Source organism: Cherax quadricarinatus, chromosome 45 (assembly GCF_038502225.1).
Source record: "Cherax quadricarinatus isolate ZL_2023a chromosome 45, ASM3850222v1, whole genome shotgun sequence".
In the NCBI taxonomy this organism is placed as follows: Eukaryota; Metazoa; Arthropoda; class Malacostraca; order Decapoda; family Parastacidae; genus Cherax; species Cherax quadricarinatus.
This window is the reverse complement of record NC_091336.1, coordinates 16967120-16990298: the sequence shown is the minus strand read 5'-3', so window position 1 is coordinate 16990298 and position 23179 is coordinate 16967120. Positions and strand designations below refer to the sequence as shown.

The window sequence follows — 23179 nt, the reverse complement described above, 5'->3', positions numbered from 1 at the left end:
TGCCTATGAAAACAAAAGACTTGGCAGACGATGCAACATCCCCCCTCTAATGAAAAGCAGGGGTGCCACTAGCACGATAAGAGACACAGTAAGTGTCAGGGGCCCAAGACTGTTCAACTGCCTCCCAGCATACATAAGGGGGATTACCAGTAAACCCTGGCTGTCTTCAAGAAAGCACTAGACAGGCACCTAAAGTTGGTACCTGACCAGCCGGGCTGTGGTTCGTACGTTGGATTGCGTGTGGCCAGCAGTAACAGCCTGGTTGATCAGGCCCTGATCCACCATGAGGCCTGGTCACAGACCGGGCTGCGGGGGCGTTGACCCCCGGAACTCTCTCCAGGTATCTCCAGGTACCATATAACAAGACATCTCATATTTTTGAAATCTCTTTCAACGCCCCGCCCCTTAAGGGAGGTGCTCGGGTGCAGGTGAGTGGATCTTGATTCAAGGAATTAAATTTCCTCTCCTTGGGTCAAATGTGATTACCCATCATTCCCCTTGGTGCTTTATGACCCCAACGGGTTTAGCGTTCCCCATGAATGTAAGACAAAAGGAAAAATAGTAGTATAGAAGTCTACAGAGGATTGGAGGTCAAGAACTATCTTTCTTGGATCCAGATTTGATCAGAGAAAATAGGCTCAGTTCCTTGGATCAAGAGCACCTCACCCGCATCAAGAAACCTTCCTTGAGGGATCTATAATAATAATAATAATAATTTTTAATTTTGGTAACGCTATCTCTAGTTCCGTTAATTTTTTTTATTCACCTTTCATGAAAAGCCGTAATTACCAGACTGAGGTAGTCAGTGTTTTGAAGCCATTGTCAGGAATGTTATTATTGCTATTATATTCATGTTGAGGCCCCTCACGGGAGGTTCCTTGATGCTGGTGAGGGGCTCTTGATCAAGGGAATTGGACCTGTGCTCCAATTTCCTGAATTAAGCCTCAATGCCTTCCATCCTCCCCGCCCCCCAACAGGCGTAGTATAATCCTTAAGAGTTTGGTGCTCCCCATGATAATACTATTGTGTAAGAGCCAAACCTACATGGCGCTTGGACATAGATGGTAATCAGGCTTCATTCAAGGGAAAGGTAGCTCTAGTTCGTTGGATCATGAGCCTTCCACCAGCATCAGGGTATCCCTGCTGCGAAGATGACATCAAATTTGGCCGCCACAACCTGTTCCGATAATTATGACTTTTATTATTATTCTTGTGTTCTTGCATAAAACCATCAAATATTTTTTCCCTTTGATGTCGAGGAGAATTTATTGTTTACCTGGAGTACCTGGAGAGAGTTCCTGGGGTCAACGCCCCCGCGGCCCGGTCTGTGACCAGGCCTCATGGTGGATCAAGGCCTGATCAACCAGGCTGTTACTGCTGGTTGCACGCAATCCAACGTACGAGCCACAGCCCGGCTGGTCAGGTACCGACTTTAGGTGCTTGTCCAGTGCCCGCTTGAAGACAGCCAGGGGTCTATTGGTAATCCCCCTTATGTATGCTGGGAGGCAGTTGAACAGTCTTGGGCCCCTGACACTTACTGTGTTGTCTCTTAACGTGCTAGTGACACCCATGCTTTCATTGGGGGATGTTGCATCGTCTGCAGAGTCTTTTGCTTTCGTACGGAGTGATTTTCATGTGCAAGTTTGGTACTAGTCCCTCTAGGATTTTCCAGGCGTATATAATCATGTATCTCTCCCGCCTGCGTTCCAGGGAGTACAGGTTCAGGAGCTTCAAGTGCTCCCAGTAATTGAGATGTTTTATCTCCGTTATGCGCGCCGTGAAGGTTCTTTGTACATTTTCTAGGTCAGCAATTTCACCTGCCTTGAAAGGTGCTGTTAGTGTGCAGCAATATTCCAGCCTAGATAGAACAAGTGACCTGAAGAGTGTCATCATGGGCTTGGCATCCCTAGTTTTGAAGGTTCTCATTATCCATCCTGTCATTTTTCTAGCAGATGCGATTGATACAATGTTATGGTCCTTGAAGGTGAGATCCTCCGACATGATCACTCCCAGATCTTTGACGTTAGTTTTTCGCTCTATTGTGTGGTTGGAATTTGTTTTATACTCTGATAAGTTTTAATTTCCTCGTGTTTACCATATCGGAGTAATTGAAATTTCTCATCGTTGAACTTCATATTGTTTTCTGCAGCCCACTGGCAGAGTGCATGGGCATGTCATTTTTCGGCTGTTCGAAGTCATTTGGCGTCAGGATAACGTCAGATAGGCTTGTGTTTACCAAATTCTGTGGCTCTCTCATAAAAAATTCATTTAGATCTTCGACTCTCAGTCTGGTTAGCGGCTTGATAAAAACTGAGTCTAAAGGATAATAAATTTTATTTGTTAAGAATAACACGAAGTAGAGAATAAAGAGCGAGGTGCAGGTGTCAGGGATCACTCAGTCACTGACAAGTAACACACTTGTTTATTCTCAAATCAGCTCCTGGTCCTGCCTCTCCATTGGCCGCTACTGCCTTCCCTCATTCCTGACTTCTTGGGCCCTATCATACCCATTCTTAAAACTATGTATGGATCCTGCCTCTACAACTCAGCTAGCAAGGACGTTGTACTCACACTGCCTCGCCGACGCTTCCGCTAACCTAAGGTAATTAACATATCGAACATATTTTTTCTTGTGAGGAAAGTGAAGAGCTTTGAGGAAGGAGCTGGTTTAGCGCTTCTTTTTATAATAATAATAATAATAATAATAATAATAATAATAATAATGAGGAAGGATCATTATTTTTTATAAATCACTGCAGGTAGTGGATGTTTCATGGTCTCACCTGACCAGATATTTCCTCGGGATGGTTGTTAAAAATAACAGTACTGTATGAGATCTTTGCATATGTTCTTGTTTAAAACAATGTAGATGCCAATGCAATGTTATTACTCATAACAGGAGCCCCTGGAGGTTCACAAACTAAGGAAAAGAAAACTTAAAATTTCTGAGTCTATTTATGTACATATTTAGTAATCTGAAGAAGACAGAAAACATACACAAATAACCCGCACATAAAAGAGAGAAGCTTACGACGACGTTTCGGTCCGACTTGGACCATTTACAAAGTCACACTAACCAGAAGTGGAGCAGAACGGCTATATATAGGCAGGAAGAGGTGGTGGTGGTGGTGGTGGTGGTAGTAATAGTAGTAGTAGTAGTAGTAAAGGTAGTAGTAGTGGTCGGACCGAAACGTCGTCGTAAGCTTCTCTCTTTTATGTGCGGGTTATCTGTGTATCGTTCCAGTCACGGTATTGTGCCTTTTTTTGTTATTTAAGACAGAAAACAATTACGAAAATAAATCTCTGAATAATTTTAGTAATGGGCTTTTATGGGTTCTGCCTTGATACTGTTGTAGGGATTTTAGTCCAAGGAATTGGACCTATACTCTCATTCTTTGGATCAAACCTGATAACCTCCTATATCGCGGGTGTTACTGGTTTAACACTTTACCATGAATATAATAACTGTCACCACTGTTCGACCTATGGAATCAGGTTCCCAGCCTTTCGAGTACCTTGATGCCTGTGAAGGGCTCTTGATTTAACAAACTGGAGCTACCTTCCCTTTCCTTCGATCGTACTTGATTACTTCATTCCTCAATGCTGTATAACTTAATAATAATATAACTTAATAATAATAATAATAATACTAAATTACATATCTATGTCAAATATGTCAACCCTTTTAAATACGTAAAACGCATTACGAATTGTCATAATTTTAAGCTAATATCCCTACGGGTTAAGCGCTCCCCATGCTTGTAATAAGTCATATTCAGGAAGGATATTTGTTACTTGTTGAAGACTATATAACTTTTATCTACTTTTCTAAGCAAGATAATGGGTGTTAAATTGCTATAGTTATGAAGGAATTTTAAACTGTGAACTCAAAATAATATAACAACGTTCAGCTCATATTTACCCATTAACAGAACGGAGATTCTTGCTAAATTCAGTACTAATCCATCAGATGGTTCTTGCGGGTTTAGAGCTTAGCTTTGATTATAATAATCCATCAGATGGAATAGTCTGTACAGATCATTTATAATTATTTAAAAAAATAACTGCAGCATCTAAATTCGTAAGTTAGTAGTTATTTCACGAAATGTTTTTAATATATTACGAATGACTAGCGAAATCGTAATGACACTATTGCAAACAAATCACGGCACGGGTGGGAATTGAACTCACGGTGAGTGAGTCATAAAACTCCAGGCTTAAGCACTGGCCTGGAGTTTTACGACCCACTTGCCTCGAGTTCAATCCCCACCCGTACCGTGGTTAATATATTACAGTTTTTAATGTAACAATTTTAAATTTATTTTTAATAAACCCGCCGGTAAAGTGCTCTTGATCCAGGGAATTGGAGTTACCTTCCTTCCTCCCCCCCCCTGACTCAACCTTATCTGCCTACGATTCCTCAAGGCTTTGTATGACCCATATAGGTTTAGCACTTATCCGTAAATATAATCATTTAATCATATAATTCTGGAAGTAGGAGCGTCTTACTGAAAACGTTTTTCAGGGGTCTGAAAAGTTTTATTTGACTTTAGTTAAGTAAGTTGACGAGTACAGTTAGGAAGCCTCTGTCTGTCTGTCTGTCTGTCTGTCTGTCTGTCTGTCTGTCTGTCTGTCTGTCTGTCTGTCTGTCTGTCTGGTGACCCATGTGGGCCCCACAAATTTATTTTTGCCGACATTCTTACTCGCCCTTTTTTTTATATCGTTTTTATTAAATTTCATAATTATAAACAATGGTTAGAATTTTTAAAGGAATTTTGCTACAAAATTTTGTGATGTGTCCAATGATAATTATATGTTTCTTAATGTTTAAGTTTGGTAAACACAGTTACCACACAGTACAGCTCGATATAAAGAACAGATTACTGAAGGTGTTAGTTAACCAGCGTACGAACTAGCGGGATTTAGCGAACTTATTTCGAGTTAATTCTATAGTTTTCGGTTAGGTTAGATTAAGTAAGATTTGTCAGGGAATAGAACAAGTGTCTCCTGACTCTGGTCTTAGTCATATGATAACCCCACAGCTGGAACTTTTGGTCATCTGACTGAGGCCTTCTACTGGCTTACCAGTTCTCCCCTTTAAAAACTTAACTATACTAGTACTACTCTATAGTTTTCGGTGTTCATTGTGAGATTTATCAATTTTTAAATAATTTAGTATAGTTTTCCTTAAAAATACATATTAATCCAAAGTTTTTTTATTCTTTACAATTCGGCATGCATAATAATTCTCAAATTATTGTACTCGTGATTATTTAATTATGTTCCATTGTCTCGTTCATTCTCTTTTTTGAGGATGAGAGAGACTAATTAAAAATAAAGGTAGTACTTCCATATATATATTTCAAAATATTTGTAGTGTGAAATGTATTAGGACAGATGATTGTTGATATATATCCATCGTTGTTATTTAACTTTATAAACGAAGATTTCCATCAAAGGTTTGTGAGTATTATTCAGAGACTCGTCTAGACTGACCCCGCGAGGGAGGTTACTTGATGCTGGTGAGGTGCTCTTGATCCAAAGAATTTGATTTGCCTTCAAATTCCTTAGGTCGAATTTAATTACCTTTCATTTCCCAGGCGCTGTGATCCTTGTAAGTTTAAGCTTCAAGCTTCTTAGTCTTAAGTCAATTACTGCTACTTATTAATGCTACTTTCTACTCGTGTTGTTTACTGCTACAGGTTGATTTTGTATAATTTTTAGCGTTAAGCATTTAAAAACCATTTTATTAGTATTCGTATTACATAGTTAAGGTTGCAAAACGAAAATATTGATTTGCAACTTTGTCCACGTACAGATTCGTGTCTCGTGCAATATGCAGACATTCTCTCACATAAGACCCAGTTTCGTCTGGTTTAGTAATAGAAATGCAGGACTTAGGGTATGTTCTGGGTATTGCAAGAGATTGTTTGGTTAGCATTGATAAATGAGCAGTCACAAGAGAGACGGGAGAGTGTTGGTACCACCTCCAAGAATAGTATTTTAATTAGTGTGTTTCTAGGTTGATCATTGTGTTAGATATTAGTGGTAAATATTTTGAGTAAACTAGTGCCTCCTTTTTTTCAGCTGTATCCTTTAAAGGTGGTTTTCCTCTTTTTTTTTTCTTTTTTTTTTGGTTGCAGTTTGTGATCCATTGAAGTTTAGCGAGAGTTTTTAATAGTTTATTATTATTATTATTATTATTATTATTATTATTATTATTATTATTATTATTATTATTATTATTATTATTATTATTATTTCTATGAGACAAACCTTCAAGGAAGGATTGGAGGGTTTGCTTTGAAATTGAAGGGCTCATGATTCCTCGGACCAAATCTGATTGCCGCCCATTCTTCAGGTACTGTCTGACGATAATGATGATTATGTGGCTAGGTTAGGCAAGGTTCGTCAGGAAACAGGACAAGTTTCCTAACGCGGGTCTTAGATGATAACCCGCCGTTGGAGCTTTTGGTCACCTGATTAAGGCCTTCCGCTGGCTTACCGGTCCATCCTTTTAAAAATTAGGGTCATAGTTATAACCCATTTAGTTTTTGTATGTTTGGAGATAACGATTAAGATGTTTGGAAAATTAAATAGTATTTATTCAGTTATAAACATTTTGGTGATAAATACGTACCTACTTTACAAAAGTTCCCAGGGGCCATAATTGTGCATTAAAGATTCAGGGTTACTGACATTAGCATACGAATTTACTATGAGAAACATGTGTGTGTTGCGAAACAGAGGTGAAAGAGGGGTGGCGGTGGCGGCACTGAGCCAGTAGTCAGTTGTTAACTGCTGATAGCACCATGAAGCAGTCTATATCCTGATCCTTCGTTACTTGTCCACTTCGCTACCTTCTGCAGTATTTGCCTGATGGGGGATTATCGAAAATTTCCATACCTTTCACCCGATAGCCTATAATGCCCGCACATAACCGTGGCACACTGGCTTTGAGTAAGGCGCAGGCACACTCTTGAACTCCGTCTTGATGTTGTGGAAAACCCAACAAACGTGTAACAGTTAATAAGCGGTTTACATTGTTTCTGAGAAAACAGTTATTCACGAGCAGCAAGATCAGCGATTTGTATAAAGACAATGAAGTGTGTGTTATTGTTTATCTGTGTAGTGGCATTGGTGTCTCCCAGGTGCGTGGCGCTGCCCAACACACCCACTGAGGCTCACAATATAGTACCCACAGACACCCACAATGTGACACCCACAGAGTCCCATAATATGGCACCCACAGAGTCCCATAATATGGCCAAGACCATCACCCTCAACGCCTCGTCTGCTCACGATAACTTGTCTGGTGACTCTTCAAGACTAACGGGAAAGAATGATACCCATGACCTTTTAAATGATGGTCAAGGCGCTGAAGGAGGCCATGGTGGTGGAGGGGGTCATCATGGAGTAGGAGAAAGATATCCCGTGATTGTCGTCCACTGGGAGAGGGTACAGACGCCTTTCATCATTTGTGTGTGGATCATGTACGCTTGTTTCGGCAAATTAGGCAAGTTATCTCTATTTTAGAAACAATGCATAACATATCTGACTTTACCCTATTAATCTGAAGTTTTCTTGGCATTTCATTAGTGAAATAGCAAGTTCATGATGAATAAAATACATGAGCAATATTTGGGTATCTTTATTACCGAAACGTTTCGCCTGCACAACAGGCTTCTTCAGTCTAATGCGGACGAATATAACACTAGAGACAGTAGACGTATTTTTTTAACGTAACCAATCCATCAACCATTGTAGGAGGAGGTCATTTTCAAGCCAAGCTTGAAAGACTGACCATCTACTACCAAGGCTGACGGAGTGATCACCGTAGAATTACCACTATTGTCTCCAGTATTGTATTCGACTGAGGAAGCTAGTTGTGCAGGCGGAAAGTTTCGGCAATAAAGATAGCCCAAGTGTTTCGCATGCGTTTTATTAATAATAATCTTCATTTGTACAAGTACATGATACAACTTATATAGACCTAGCTGGCATCAGTGACATACTATATAGAAAGTCCCTTGTTGTGCGGAGCATTTCAGGCAAATTAGGTTTGTTTTGTCCCCAGGATGCGACCCACATCAGTCAACTAACACTCAGGTACCTATTTTACTGCTAGGTGAATAGGGACAGCAGGTGTCCTAAAGAAACAAGCCCCCAAATGCTTCCATTCGTACCGGGGATCGAACCACGGACCTCAGTATGTGAGCTGAGTGCCCCACTAACTTAGCTACTGTAAACTATTAATAACACGATATTGCAAGCTTATGTTAAAACGTCGGTATCGATATTTTTTCTAATAATTTCTCAGCAAGTGACTTTCTCCTGCTTGGAGGAGGTAGTCATGCAAGCTCTCCTTTCCTCGGATGCAAAGTGCGTTGATGCCGGTGAAGGGATCTTGATCCTATGAATTGGAGAAGAAACCCCTTCCCTGCCTTGGATCAAATCTTTTTGCTTCCCGTTGCCTAGGTTATTACCCCTACTGATTTAGAGCTTCTCCATAAATCTTACGAAAGCATTGCATAATGGACTCCATCAGAGAACAAGTTTTAATATACACTGGAAGTTTCCCACTATGATTCACAGGCGACACAAAGCTGCAATATCTCAGCTTACATCCACACCCTTGATCAGAAGCTTAAATGCAACGTTGGTCGCATTTAAGCGTTATGTATTAAAAAAAAAATCTCGAATTCGAAGATAACTTACTCACACATGATCAAGAAATGTTAAAATATTTTATTCACAGCGGCACATTAAGAGTAGCTGGAAAAATATTCTTTGTTTATCGTGGCTGCCTGTCCTCCAGATTAAATAACACTGGGATAAATAACAAAAAGGCACAATACCGTGACTGGAACGATACACAAATAACCCGCACATAAAAGAGAGAAGCTTACGACGACGTTTCGGTCCGACTTGGACCATTGACAAAGTCACCTTTGTCAATGGTCCAAGTCGGACCGAAACGTCGTCGTAAGCTTCTCTCTTTTATGTGCGGGTTATTTGTGTAACACTGGGATACCAACCCTCTAGTTTAAGATATCTCGCTTTGCCAGACGTAGGCTTCATGTTTATGACATTTAGTTACATTAATGTAGGTTAATTGATATTAATACATAATTTTAATATATGTTTTTAAAGTGGGCAGCCATAATCGGACCATACTGCATGCAAAAATATTCTTCCCAGTTGGAAAACAGCTCAGGTATGTAATTTGGAAGTTACGAGTAAAATAATACTAACAAAATGGTATAAAACACTTGCCAGCAGCTTGGAAACTATATTAACAACTCGGCATTTCGCTTGAAGATCAAACTTTTACTAACGTCCACGTGTTTAATTAAGACATTTTTAAGTTTGTGTCCCATGTTTTGAAACAGCGTGAAGTAAATTAAACCATACCAGAAACAATATATACTTGTATTAACATCAACCTGAAGTATTTTAAATTTCATACATTAAGGAAAATCAGTTTAACAGTCCTTATATTCTCGAAATGCGCTACTCTGAATAATCGTAAATCTTATTTTCCGGCTTTTACACTAAAGTGAGTGAGTGAGTGTGTGTGTGTGTGTGTGTGTGTGTGTGTGTGTGTGTGTCTCAACAATCAATATTTGCACCAATAACTCACTACAGTTGTGACCGGGTGTGGAAGTGTGAATTGCTCATTACACAATAATTTGTTCATGATTGTAGCCATGTATAAACGTAAGTAACCATTCTTACAGTATTCATTACCTTTGTAACTTGTGAGCTCATTACCTTGTACCTAGTTCAGCCATCCAAACTTTGGGGGCCCAGTCCCTGGACCCATTACGTACCTCTGTAATCTGTAAATACCTTTGTAACTTGTCATGATTGTGACCAGACCTACCCGGAGTTCATTACCTTTGTAAATTGTGAGTTCATTACCTTTGTAAATTGTGAGTTCATTACCTCTGTAACTTGCTCAGCTATCAAAACTTTGGAGTCCAGTCCCTGGACCCATTATGTACCTCTGTAATCTTTTGACTACCGCCACAGGATGGGTATGGGGTGCATAATAAATATATTAAACTAACTGGAAGCGGTTACAATAAAGTCAGGAAGACAGAAACTCAAGAAAATCATCTAGAAAGTCACATAAGAGCAGAACTGATACTGGACGAAAGCGGACAGCGTTAATAATTATTTTAATGAAAGCAGTTAAGCTTTTATTCCTGTATTGTTGCACATATTGCAAGGTTGATGCGTTCTGCAATATATCACACAAAACATAGTAGAATTAGAGGCATGAATTGTTTTTCAGAGATACTCAGGACCACTGCCATGTAAGGGTAGGAACAAATAATGGACACTATGATTATAAAGCAGTTCCCCATCTAATAATAATTATAAAGCAGTTCCCCATCTAATAATAATTATAAAGCAGTTCCCATCTAATAATAATTATAAAGCAGTTCCCATCTAATATTAATTATAAAGCAGTTCCCATCTAATAATAATTATAAAGCAGTTCCCATCTAATAATAATTATAAAGCAGTTCCCATCTAATAATAATTATAAAGCAGTTCCCATCTAATAATAATTATAAAGCAGTTCCCATCTAATAATAATTATAAAGCAGTTCCCCATCTAATAATAATTATAAAGCAGTTCCCCATCTAATAATAATTATAAAGCAGTTCCCCATCTAATAATAATTATAAAGCAGTTCCCCATCTAATAATAATTATAAAGCAGTTCCCATCTAATAATAATTATAAAGCAGTTCCCATCTAATAATAATTATAAAGCAGTTCCCCATCTAATAATAATTATAAAGCAGTTCCCAATCTAATAATAATTATAAAGCAGTTCCCCATCTAATAATAATTATAAAGCAGTTCCCCATCTAATAATAATTATAAAGCAGTTCCCCATCTAATAATAATTATAAAGCAGTTCCCCATCTAATAATAATTATAAAGCAGTTCCCCATCTAATAATAATCCGTCAATCTGAGAAACTTGATCTATGTCAACTTTGATTTAGAGAGGTTAAGTGTGACTGTGTCATTGTCCATATTTCGCCCCTCTAACTGGGTTTGCACACACAAGAGTGTGGAGTTTACCTGGAGAAGGTTTTGGGGGTCACCGTCCCCCGCGGCTCGGTCTGAGACGAGGCCTCATGGTGGATCAGGGTCTGATTAACCAGGCTGTTACTGCTGGCCGCACGAAAACTGACGTACGAACCACAGCCCGGTTGGTCAGGTACTGACTTTAGGTGCCTGTCCAGTGCCTACTTGACAGCCAGGGGTCTCTTGGTAATCTCCCTTATGTATGCTGTGAGGCAGTTGAACAGTCTTGGGCCCTGGACACTTATTGTGTTGTCTTTCAATGTACTCGTGGCGCCCCTGCTTTTCATTGGGGGAATGTTACATCTCCTGCCGAGTCTTTTGCTTTCATATGGAGTGATTTTCGTGCGCAGGTCTGGTACCAATCCCTCCAGGACCTTCCAAGTGTATATTATCATGTATCTCTCTCGCCTGCATTCCAGGGAATACAGATCAAGGACCTTCAACAGTTCCCAGTAATTTAGGTGCCTTATCGTACTAATGTGTGCCGTGAAAGTTCTTTGTACACTGTCCAGGTCAGCAATGTCGCCAGCCTTGAAGGGGAGTAGATATGTGAATTATTATTATTATTATTATTATTATTATTATTATTATTATTATTATTATTATTATTATGTGAGCAAATTACTTGCATGAGGTTAACAGGGCATTGCCTGAATTATTACGTGCAAGTAATTTGGGTGAGGTAAGTGGGACTTAAGTCACAGCAGGTCGCCGAACTGTAACTCCTTCGATGCCCACTCCCTACCACTCAAAAAAAAAACTAGACCTGACATTGAATTAATAATTATATTATTAAAACCAGCTACTCTGATAAATTGAAATTGTGGACTGTATGTGATTTGGCTTGCTGGGTACACAAAATTTAATTGGTATTAACACTTACCATTTAATTACTGTAGATGGATCACACCACAACACCTACCTAACACCTAGACCCTACACTGGCCAGCTAGAGATCTAAATGCAATGACTAATGGTGTAGTTTCCTGTGAGTGATGTTCCCTGATCTTCTACCATCCACACGTAAATTTCCTGTCCCAGTTCTTCAGCAGGGGACATTAACATGGGTTCCTAATTACAAATTCAAGTAGAAAAACCCCAATTGACCTTCGAGAACGCCTGATTACATTGCACAACTTGGTTCAGTGCTCATACATTAAATTTAATATGGCGTCTCCCCTGACACCCCCTTCACTCAAAATTTCTCGAAGGGTCTAAATAGCATCACATTTTAATACACAGTTATTACATTATTCATTTATATGTTCTACACTTAGGAAATTATGTAAAAAATTTCCACAGGATAGTCTCTGGTTGAATCGAGTCGAGATTGATGATTGGCAGTATCAAGTCATACTCTACTCATTGGCGTCAGTGGTCGTACCTCATTGCCATCTGCATGAACCTTGCCCGATTTGGGCATGTAGATGGCGGACCTAGAGATTTAGGCTTATCATGGTCTTTATCTGGAGATAATCTCCATGGTGTTAATGTACAAATATCGTCATCAGCAGTGTCGGACACGAAGTTGATGAGATATAACATTTATGGTTGTTCCTGGAAAGAGCGCAAGGCATCATGCAGTCTCCGTAGTTTTCTGTATTCATCAGCAGATGAGAAGCCTATTGAGAATAATAATTAACTCTCGAAATGTAAGTTTCGTATTGATATACACAGATATAGTAAACAAATATTGTTGAGACAAACTATTTGGGGCCCATTTTTTATACTATAGCAGTGCGACGTCGTCCAATAACTTCGGGTATTGCTGATTTGATCTTAATGTATCGTATCTGTCGGCCAGAGCTGAAAATTTTGGCTACTTTTAAGTGTCATTCTGAATAACTGTTGTTGCCTTATCTACTATTTCATCATTACTTAAATCAGTATTTGTGTAGACGTTTCTCAATATTCTGATGCCCATGTCTCGATATATAAATTGTGGAAATTTTTTACACAATTTCCTAAATGTTGAACATATTAATGAATAATATAATCGTGTATTAAAATGTGATGCTATTTGAACCCTTCGAGAAATTTTGAGTGAGAGGAGCTAGAACTTCCGAGGGAGTGACGCTGGAGAGAGAAGACGCCATACTGAATTTAATGTGTGAACATTGGGCTGAATTGTGCAATGTATTCAGGCGTTCTCCAAAATCAACTGGGGTTTTTCGGCCTGAATTTGTAATAGGAAACCATGTTAATGTCCCCTGCTAAAGAACTGGGATAAATAGTGTGGAAAACCCTTAAAATTCGGCAACCAGGAATGAAAAATAGAGGACACCAGTTCTCCCAGGAGCACATCTCAGCTAAGTGATACTTACCCATAATATACAGTAGTTTTTGCATTGGCCATGGTAAATTCTAGCTGCTAGGGTAAGGTTAGGGTGTGTTCCATCAGCAATAAGTGTCCTCCAGTAATTAAATTGTAAGTGCTAATACCAATTTCTTTTGTGTACCCAGTAAGTCTTATCATATACAGTCCACATTATTTTATAATTTACCATTATTGGTATTAATGTTTAATATTGTAATTATTAATTTAATGTCAGGTCTAGCTTTTTGTGAGAGTGGTGAAGAAGTGGGCATCGAGGGAGTTACAGTTCCTCAACCTACTGTGACTTAAGTCCCACTTATCTCACCCAAATTACTTGCCTGTAAATCACATGCAGGTAATTTTCTCACATAATAATAATAATAATAATAATAATAATAATAATAATAATAATAATAATAATAATAATAATAATAATAATAATTCACATAAATAGTCTTCTTGCTCGCTCGTCGTTTCAGGAATGCTTTCTGTTATTTACTTATCAACCGATCTAGAAGGACAGCAGCATGGCCCCTGGTCTTTTTTCTAGAAGACACCGATTAATTTTGCTTCAGCTGCTATGAGATCACCAAGATTTTGAAAAATTATTTTTTTATAGTTTCACCTCATTTATCAGTCTGTTCGTTTGTTTTCCTCATAACTTATTCCATCATTATCTTTTCAGCTTCATGAACATCATTACGAAACAGAGAAATTAACTTTTTTTCCTGAATAATTTGGATCTCGCTTCCCGCGAGTTTTTGATGTCGCAGCTTGGTGTCTGAGAACGGCAGATAGATTTTTGTCCACCAGATTTATCTGCCTCTGCTTGGCCGTGGTGCTGTGCTTTAGATATTGTCTACGGTAAGAGAAGTGAATCAAGATAGGTAAAGATTTTCTCTAAAGTCTTGCATTATCTACATCAGTTAATTCTTGTTTATACGTAGGACGTTTTCCCAAGCTGTTCTGAAGCAGTTTACGATCATCAGATGTTATTGTTTGCCAACAGAATGGACAAAGCTCCAGTATCTCAGACCTGATGATAAATAATAATGTTTTTCTAGTTTCGGTAGTATTATGATATTGGTATACGTTAGTATTTCATATAGGCTTAATTAATCATCCGGTTATAATCAAGTTATGATTAATTCCGTGTTTTATACACATGAAATTTCGGCCTTATAAAAAACTATTACATTTTTATGAAGGTTTTGTTGACTTTCTCATGGATATCAACATCACTAACAATTATATTCCACGTAATAACGGGGAAAATATTGGGTAGAGTATCGGGTGGAGGTCATCTTGGAAAATCTTATAAAAAAAATATTGGCACAGTATTAACTCGTGGACTTTTCACAATTGAACTTGGTGTACATCCAGGTACAGCTTTCCCTATGTTTTCTGTGTTGCACCCTGCACTATCTTATTGCTATGCAAGCTGCATGGTGACGACCTCCAGTGGTCCTTAAACTGCTATAAGCTAATGATGTTTTTCTTCTCTTAGGGTTTCACCTGACGCCCAAGTTGTCTCATGTGTTTCCTGAGTCATGCATGCTGGTTCTGCTGGGTATTGCAATAGGCGTGGTGCTCTACTTCGCGCATGCCGCCACTATCAACCCTTTCACCGCCGACGTCTTCTTCCTCTACCTGATACCCCCTATCGTTCTCGACGCCGGCTACTTCATGCCCAATCGCCTCTTCTTCGACCACCTGGGCACCATTCTCGTCTATGCTGTCCTCGGCACCATCTGGAACTCCTTGACAATTGGTGAGAGATGGTTTATGGTTTAACCCTTTGAACCTGCGTAGCTACTGAACCCAGAGTGAATGATTGGTTGTGTCCTTCCTTTTGAGGGTGGTTCCTTGATGCTGATGAAGTGCTCGATTCAAGAAATTAAGAGTTACACCTTTAAGAGAGATTAAATCTGATTACCTTCTACTCCTCAGGCGCTGTTTGGTCCTTACGGGTTTAGTGCTCCCTCATGAATATAATTTATCTCCTCTTCGCCGTGACTACAGAAGTGAATTAGACTTATTTAGCATGAGCCATTAGGCCTACTACAGTGTTCATGTATTCTTATGTTCTTTTAAGTCTTCCTGTTCAGGCTGACATTTCATTACCGTAAGTATGCAACTTGTCCTATGAGGGGAAATATGGCAGGGAAACAAGGCTAGCATTTGTTCCCACAATGTTACTCATGTACAGTAGAGTAGCACCATGAGCACACGCCTGATGGATCCAGTTTTTAATAAAAATACCTCCTATGTTATGATAAACGGCGAATTAATCCAAAGCTCTTCCACCCTGCTCCATTTACCTGTTGGATGGCAGTTCCCAAGTGATAGTAACTCTATGGCTGAACGAAATATTTGAAGCTCGCGCAGCTGATGAGAACTCTTGCTGGGATACTTGACTATATTCTCATGGCCCCCTCTGAAGTCTCCTTCCTAATTTAGGCTAACACATTTTCAGCACTTCGTATGAACCTCATCCAGAGTGATGGAATATGACAGGGAAACAGCTTTTGTTCCCATTCTGTAACTGTCATATAGAATAGGTTAGCAGCATACTACTGATGTATCCAATTTTGCTAAAAAAAAAAGCCATATCCAAGATTGTTCAATAAAGAAAGGATTGGTTCTATTAACTAGGCTAATTGTGAATAAAATATCCTAATATTTTACAGTTTTAAGTGACTTAATTTCTTCAGATGGTATTATGTGACCAGAGAAGCTTTAAATCGGCACCACACAGCGAGATCCAGAGACTGTTCTCTGACAGTTCGTCCTCCTACAGGTGTCTCCATGTATGCTGTAGGTTTGACGGGAATATTTGGCACCAGTGTCCCCATTCTGCACATGTTCCTCTTCTCGTCCCTCATCTCTGCCGTGGACCCCGTGGCTGTGCTTGCTGTCTTTGAGGAGCTTCATGTGGATGAGGTGCTCTACATCCTAGTCTTCGGAGAGTCATTGCTTAACGATGCTGTCACTGTGGTGAGTATCTAAACATTAAGATAGGTCATGGCAATCTTCATTTGGAAAAGAACACTAATACTGCATAGCCCACTTAAATGTTATAGTCGTTTAAAAATAAGCAAAATATTTTTTTTAGTGGAGTGGTAAATATATGGAACAAATTGTCAGACGACGGAATTGAAAGTGCGCCTAATTATACTTAAAAACGGGCCGAATAAATACTTTTCTCTCAATTGTTGGCTTTGTTCCATGCAGTGGCTACTCACTCTGCCTAAGCACCTGCTCAACCCCACTAACACCTGTCCCAGCAGTCTGACAGCAATCTTATCAACACCATTACCAATGAAAATTTTGCCCTGGACATGTGTTAATATTTGCGCACTCGAGCAAAAAAACACAAAATGTGTTTTTAATGGAAGAGACTGACGTTGCATCAAGGCAGCCAGACACAATAGTTTGGTTACCTCCCTTGTTATTAGTACAGTTTACTAATGAGTGTGGGTTCTGACACACAGAATGACCATTGTATCTTTATTCTATGCTCGTTAATGTAATTAGGTCAAAGGAGAAAGTCGTTAGGATTGGGAAAATCCCAATTAATACATTAGTTCACCGGAGAATTATAGTCATATTTATTAATTTATATGTATTGGAATAATTTAATTTAAATAGACGGTTCTGCAGCAAGATTATCTTTGTTTCATCTTGCAATAGATTACGAAGTGGACAATAATAAAAAAATATTTCTCTAAATATAATAAACTTCATGTTTAATTTAATGGCTCAAAATTGCTAGAGGTTTCGTTAAAGTAGCTGGAACCAGAATCCATTTAAAGTTGGTCTTTTCAAAAAGTTTATATGAATTAGAAATGTAATATTTTCTGTGTGAATTATTTACCAGATCAAATGCTCAATATTTATTAAAATATAATTCTAGATAATCAAGGAACTGCAACCTAACAATGCAGGTTTGTTGCCTGTTAATTACTGCATTATAACTAATATAGTGCTCATTTTTATATGTATTTGTATCTTTATATGTAAGTGATTAAATATTTAATCATGTCACGTTCGAAGATTATTACAACTTTAAGTCTCATTTAGTAAACAAGGTGCCATTCGAAAATATTAGAAACATTTAAGTCCACCTACCAGTTTACAGCTAGTCTACTACCCTGAAAGCAAGTATAAATCTTTGCATTATTAAAGTCACTATCACTTAAAGCCGGAACTAGCCGAAGTGGATTTTCACTGAAGGACTAATATTCACAATTAACAAAAATGGGTTGTATCTCTGTCAGTAGTGGCTTTGGCTTTCGCTTTTGTCAAAAATTTATAAAGAAGTTTTACACTTGCTGCCCCTGTTTACCAATAAATATGTATTTGAGCCTAGTTTTTAAAGAGCTGCGTAAAATCATAGTATGAATGAGAGATTGTCCGTCTCTTAATGTGGTCTATCTTATTCTTGTAGGTGCTGTATAATATGTTCGCTGGTTACAGTACTATGGGGCTAGACAACGTCCAAGTAGTGGACATTTTCAGCGGAATATTATCCTTCATTCTGGTGTCCCTAGGAGGTACGGCTATTGGCATCGTCTGGGGCTTCCTCACTGCCTTTGTCACAAGGTAAAACACTGCCCAGTCATGATAATTGAGTTTGTTTCTTGCAGGGTTGGGTCTAATTTTCAAGAACAGTACAGTAATTGTTTCAATTCTCGTGCAAGACATTCAGAATCTTACAATGCAGTGCCACCGTGTTAATAGCCTGGTAGTGGTAATGTGCTATAAAGTAGACTTAACATCGCCAGCAAGTTGTAGAGTGTAGACCAACACCCATTCTGGGGAGGTGTCTTGACACCGTTGAAGGGTTCTTGATCCAAAGATGGTGTTGTGATCTCTTTCCTTGGATAGAATCTGATAGTTTTCCTTTCCCCAAAGGCGCTATATGGCCCTTATATTTTAATCACAAGAACTTATGACCCCTACCGGTCTACCTTTTTCCCCATGTAATTAATAAAATAAATGTAGATCAATATAACATAATAAAAGCAGGACCTGAGACAAGCTCTCGCAATGGGAGATGCCAGTCATAAAACTGGTATCATATACCAGTCAGGCTTTTATGTGTCACAGTGAAATACCGCGGCATTGCAGCAGTATTGACAACAGTGTTTACTTTTGAAGTGCAAAAACTCCAAGAAGGATGCCACGAAGTATCAGTCCCAGATGCTCGTGTATGAACCCAAGGTTAGGGTAAGTGGGGTAAGATACCCTAGGAAACAGGTCATATGATAATCCACCACTAAAGCTTTTGGTCATATGACAGAAGCTTACTGCTCCACTTTTTAAGAATTAAGGGCAACATCATTTGATGTTGGTTAGATGTCACTGATTACTTCCAAGGAGACAGCATTTTGAACATGGTCTGGCGACCAGGGTACGATTACTGAATATCATTTGAGGAAGCAATGTTAAGGGAAGAAAGGAACATTGAAACATTTTAGAAAGACTTTCCAGAAGGTCATCTGTAGACTGGTATAATGTTGTAGAGAAAAGGGAGATTATTATTGTATGAACTAAACCCGCTTTAGTCAAAGTACCTGTGGAATGTGATGAGGTTTGGTCCAAGGTAGGGGAGGATAGCTCTGATGCCTTGTATCAAAACCCCTTAACCAGCATCAAGACATCCCTCCCCATCTTGAAGGATGAAAAACAGAAGACGACCTTGCGAGTTCCCCGTCACGAATAAACACTAAATTACAAAAAATGTAGCCTACGAGAGAGCTTTAAATGTGATTTAGACTGGTAAAGAACATAATGAAACTCTCATGTTCTTTTATGGATATCCAGCCATCACAAAAATCGGTTAAATAACTTAACATGATAGGCTGAGGGCTACACCGATAAAGTGAAACGAGGCATGACAGGCTGATTTCAGACACATTTTGCATGTTGTACAAATTACATAGTGAACCCAGGACATGAGAAAAGGAACAGTTTGAATCTCGCCAGACTACAGTTCTGGATAGAAAACTAACTTCTTTCAGTAAATAGTGAACCAAATATTTTTAAGCCAAGCCTGCCACGGTTCAAAAATCACATGTAAATCTCGTAAGGCAAATGGAGACTCAGCAGCAGCCGTAGACCAACTCCACCCGAAGTCGCAGAGGCTTTCAGATTTATGGTTCAAAGGCTGGGATGAGAGGATGTAGCTTACGATGACTTCTTAATCCAATGTGTGCAGCACAGAGATATACTTTTTAAATAAAAAAATAACAATATTTATTTGTATTAATCCAGTATATTGTAATTTGCGTACCTGTTAATTTATTTACATGTTAATCCTTCCTTGGTGAGAAACTTCCGATGCTGTAATAGAATATATTGTATATCAGAATTATAAAAGCAACTAGGTTTGCATACTTTGTTATTTTAGCTACATTACTGTATTTATTACGATACCATTTATGTAAGCTTGTTCTTGTACTGCATTTTAATAATACATAGTAAAACTAATAACAATTTTGTCTTGTTCTTTCACCATAGGTTTACTAGAGGAGTGCGCGTGATAGAGCCGATCTTCGTGTTTGTCATGGCCTATTTGGCTTATCTTAATGCCGAGATATTCCATCTGTCTGGTCTCTTGTCGTAAGTTGATCTCGTGGGCCAATGTTTTTGTTGCATGATGAAGCCTACAGGTTTTGTGCATGTAATTTATAAACACTAAAGTTTTTTATTAAAATCATTATGCAAATAATTAACCAAAATATTCATATCGAAAGTTGTAAATAGATTTTATGATTGAAATAAGGCGTATTAGTGTTAACGAAAGAATGGAAATTATTTTCTGTAAACTAGGGACTGCATCAGGAATGTGTGAAGTTTATTCCTGTTAAGTATATCAATATTTGGTATTATCTAATGTCATCTCCAAACATCTCCAAAATTCAAGGTACTTTGAATTTTAATTCTTCGTTTACATTTTATTGTAATGGTGGGAATTTTAATTTTATCTATTCTCCTCAACAGCATCACCTTCTGTGGTATTACCATGAAAAATTATGTGGAGCAAAATATATCTGATAAGTCTCAAACGACTATAAAACACGCCATGAAGATGTTGGCGTCATCCTCAGAAACTGTTATCTTCATGTTCTTGGGAGTTTCCACGGTACAAAGCAGTCATGAATGGGACACTTGGTTTGTCATGTTGACTATTATCTTCTGTTCTCTCTACAGAATTCTAGGTGAGTCAATGGTAATTTAGATTTTGTGTGACTTTTTCCGGAAATTCTAAATGTATCAAAAACGCCTCAAAACTGTTCGGAGAGGAAATGTGAAATAAATATAAATTTTCTCCCTTTTTGACAGGGATTGTATAGGCTATATGTTTGAAAACGGTGATGAAATTGAAAATTTTTATAAATAATATTTTTCACGCTAGTTAATTTTTGTTAAATGACAATGGTGGGCATACACTATCTTTAAAATCCAGAGTGTTTTTAAGCGCTACCATTATTTATATTTTAAGTAACAGTAACCCAGAAATTAAAAATGGAAACTTGGCAACATTTTTGGCTCGTCCTGGATTATTATATTTCAACTTAATATGTCCAGAACAGACCGAAACATAATTTCAGTTTCAAAATTTGTGGGTTGGCCATTCTTTAGAAGTCTTATATAGCTATTTCAGTTTTCTTACATATATTTCCCTTCCGTTCCAGGTGTCTGGCTATTGACTGCAATGTGTAATCGGTACCGTGTCAAGAAGATTGAGTTTGTGGACAAGTTCATCTTGTCCTATGGTGGGATCAGAGGTGCGGTTGCCTTTGCCTTGGTGCTGACCATCGATCCCCAACAAATTCCGATGCAGCCTATTTTTCTTACTGCAACTATGGCTATGGTCTACTTTACTGTCTTCTTACAGGTGAGTATTTGATGCCATTTTCCTTCAAGGAGAGTGTTTTGATGCTGTTGAAGGGCTCTTGAAATAAAAAAAGAATTACATCCTTTTCACCATTCCTTACAGCTTAATCGTCTCTGAATATAATAATTTGAAGTCTCTTATCAGTAGACAGTAGATACATTTCAGTAATCAATACGATAAAAAAAAAATATTTCTTTTTACCACATAAGCCGTCTCCCAACAAAGTAGGGTGATCAGGAGAGGAGGCACTCATTCAGTCAGTCTTGTCAGAAATGAACAGAAATTATTTCTCAAGTGATCTTTCGAACTGAAATACACTCGAGCGGAAGGCCTCGGTCAGAAGACGAAAAGTTCCAGCTGCGGGCCATGATGAAGACCTGCGGGGTCAGGAAACACTGGTCCTGTTTGCTTACAAACCTTACCTAACATAACATAAGCATAAACACCCTTCAGCATACCGGAACTTATTTATAAATATTTTTTGGACATGATTTAAAATTAGTCAACTTTCTTTTCCTAGTTTTATTGATGTTTCAACCTGGCTGTATTTTTTAAGAATATTTTACCAAGCAGGGTGTCACCAACAGAACACATCAAACCTCTTACAATACAGTTTTAACACAACATATGGGAAACTTTATTGAAGAAACGTTTCGCCACACAGTGGCTTCATCAGTCCAATACAAAGCTGTCAGACACTGCAATATCATGGGATCTTGATACAAAGAATTCTTCAACACTTGTCCAACCTTTGGACGAAGACCTACTTAGACTAGTGGATGGTTCCGCTATGACCCCCGCCTCCTCCTGCTTCGCCTCACCTGACTACAGTATATAAGCCACTGCTCCGGACCTATGCTGTACAAGACGGGTCATCGCAAGATTGAGACCCGTGCCAGGACTACGGTCTTGGCGAACATTATACATACATACCTATGCTGTACATTCTACAAGACTGATGGACTGAACACATCGACTCCAGGCTGAGGGACTGATTACCACAAACTCGTCCTCTCCTTACACCTTTCTGCTTTGTATTGGACTGATGAAGCCACTGCATGGCGAAATGTTTCTTCAGTAAAGTTTCCCATATGTTGCATAAGTGTCTCAATCTTCAACTTGTCGTTTTTTTAACCATTTATCACTAAAAATACTGTTTTAGGTATCACCAAATCACTTTACAAAATTATTTTACCACACAGGGTATCACCATCAAACCTCTTACGATAATGCTGGGAGTAAAGAAAGCAGTGGAGCGAACACTCACCATGAATGAGCGACTCCATGAAAGGGTAAATATGAACTACATTATATATATATATATATATATATATATATATATATATATATATATATATATATATATATATATAAACATAAACTTGGAGAGTGTATAAATCTGTAGTGGAGGGGTAGGGGTCGTCCCCGAAAAGGTTGGAGGGAGGGGCTAAAAGAGGTTTTGTGTGCAAAAAGATTAGACATGCAACAGGAATGTGTGAGCGTGTTAGGAGTGAATGGAGATGAATGGTTTCTGGGACATGAAGAACTGTTGGAGTGTGAGCAGGGTAATATTTTGTGAATGGATTCAGGGAAACCGGTTAGCCGGAATGAGTCTTAGAGTTGGGAAGTACAGTGCCTGCTCTTTCAAAATCCACGGATCGTACTTCAGCAAATATCCTCAGATCACTAGTTCATCAAACAGTCTTAGAGGCGGCATTGTGATCATTAGGCACAATAATTTCGCATGAGAAAAAGAAACAGATGAGGTCATCTTCAGCAGATTATTTTTGTGGACGAGCACCTAATCGTTATATCGAAATTTGTAGTATTCCTCTAGTGTTTCAT

At 38.5% G+C, this 23179-nt stretch overlaps 1 protein-coding gene across 2 annotated transcripts in view; it reads left to right on the top strand.

The window, feature by feature from the left end:
• The first annotated feature begins 6771 nt into the window (after positions 1–6771).
• The window catches only part of LOC128694861 (probable Na(+)/H(+) antiporter nhx-9), a 37750-nt gene continuing 21342 nt past the window's right edge, over positions 6772–23179 (top strand). Inside the window, exons 1-8 of one of the 2 annotated variants that reach the window (XM_053785205.2) lie at positions 6772–7516; positions 14936–15199; positions 16229–16425; positions 17879–18033; positions 19954–20055; positions 20437–20654; positions 21132–21334; positions 22537–22626. In XM_053785205.2, coding sequence (XP_053641180.2) covers positions 7102–7516; positions 14936–15199; positions 16229–16425; positions 17879–18033; positions 19954–20055; positions 20437–20654; positions 21132–21334; positions 22537–22626 — 1644 coding nt within the window. In that variant the 5' untranslated portion in view covers positions 6772–7101. Of the gene's footprint in view, positions 7517–9079; positions 9218–14935; positions 15200–16228; positions 16426–17878; positions 18034–19953; positions 20056–20436; positions 20655–21131; positions 21335–22536; positions 22627–23179 lie in introns of those variants that run through there. The other variant, XM_070094339.1, reaches the window with a different exon arrangement.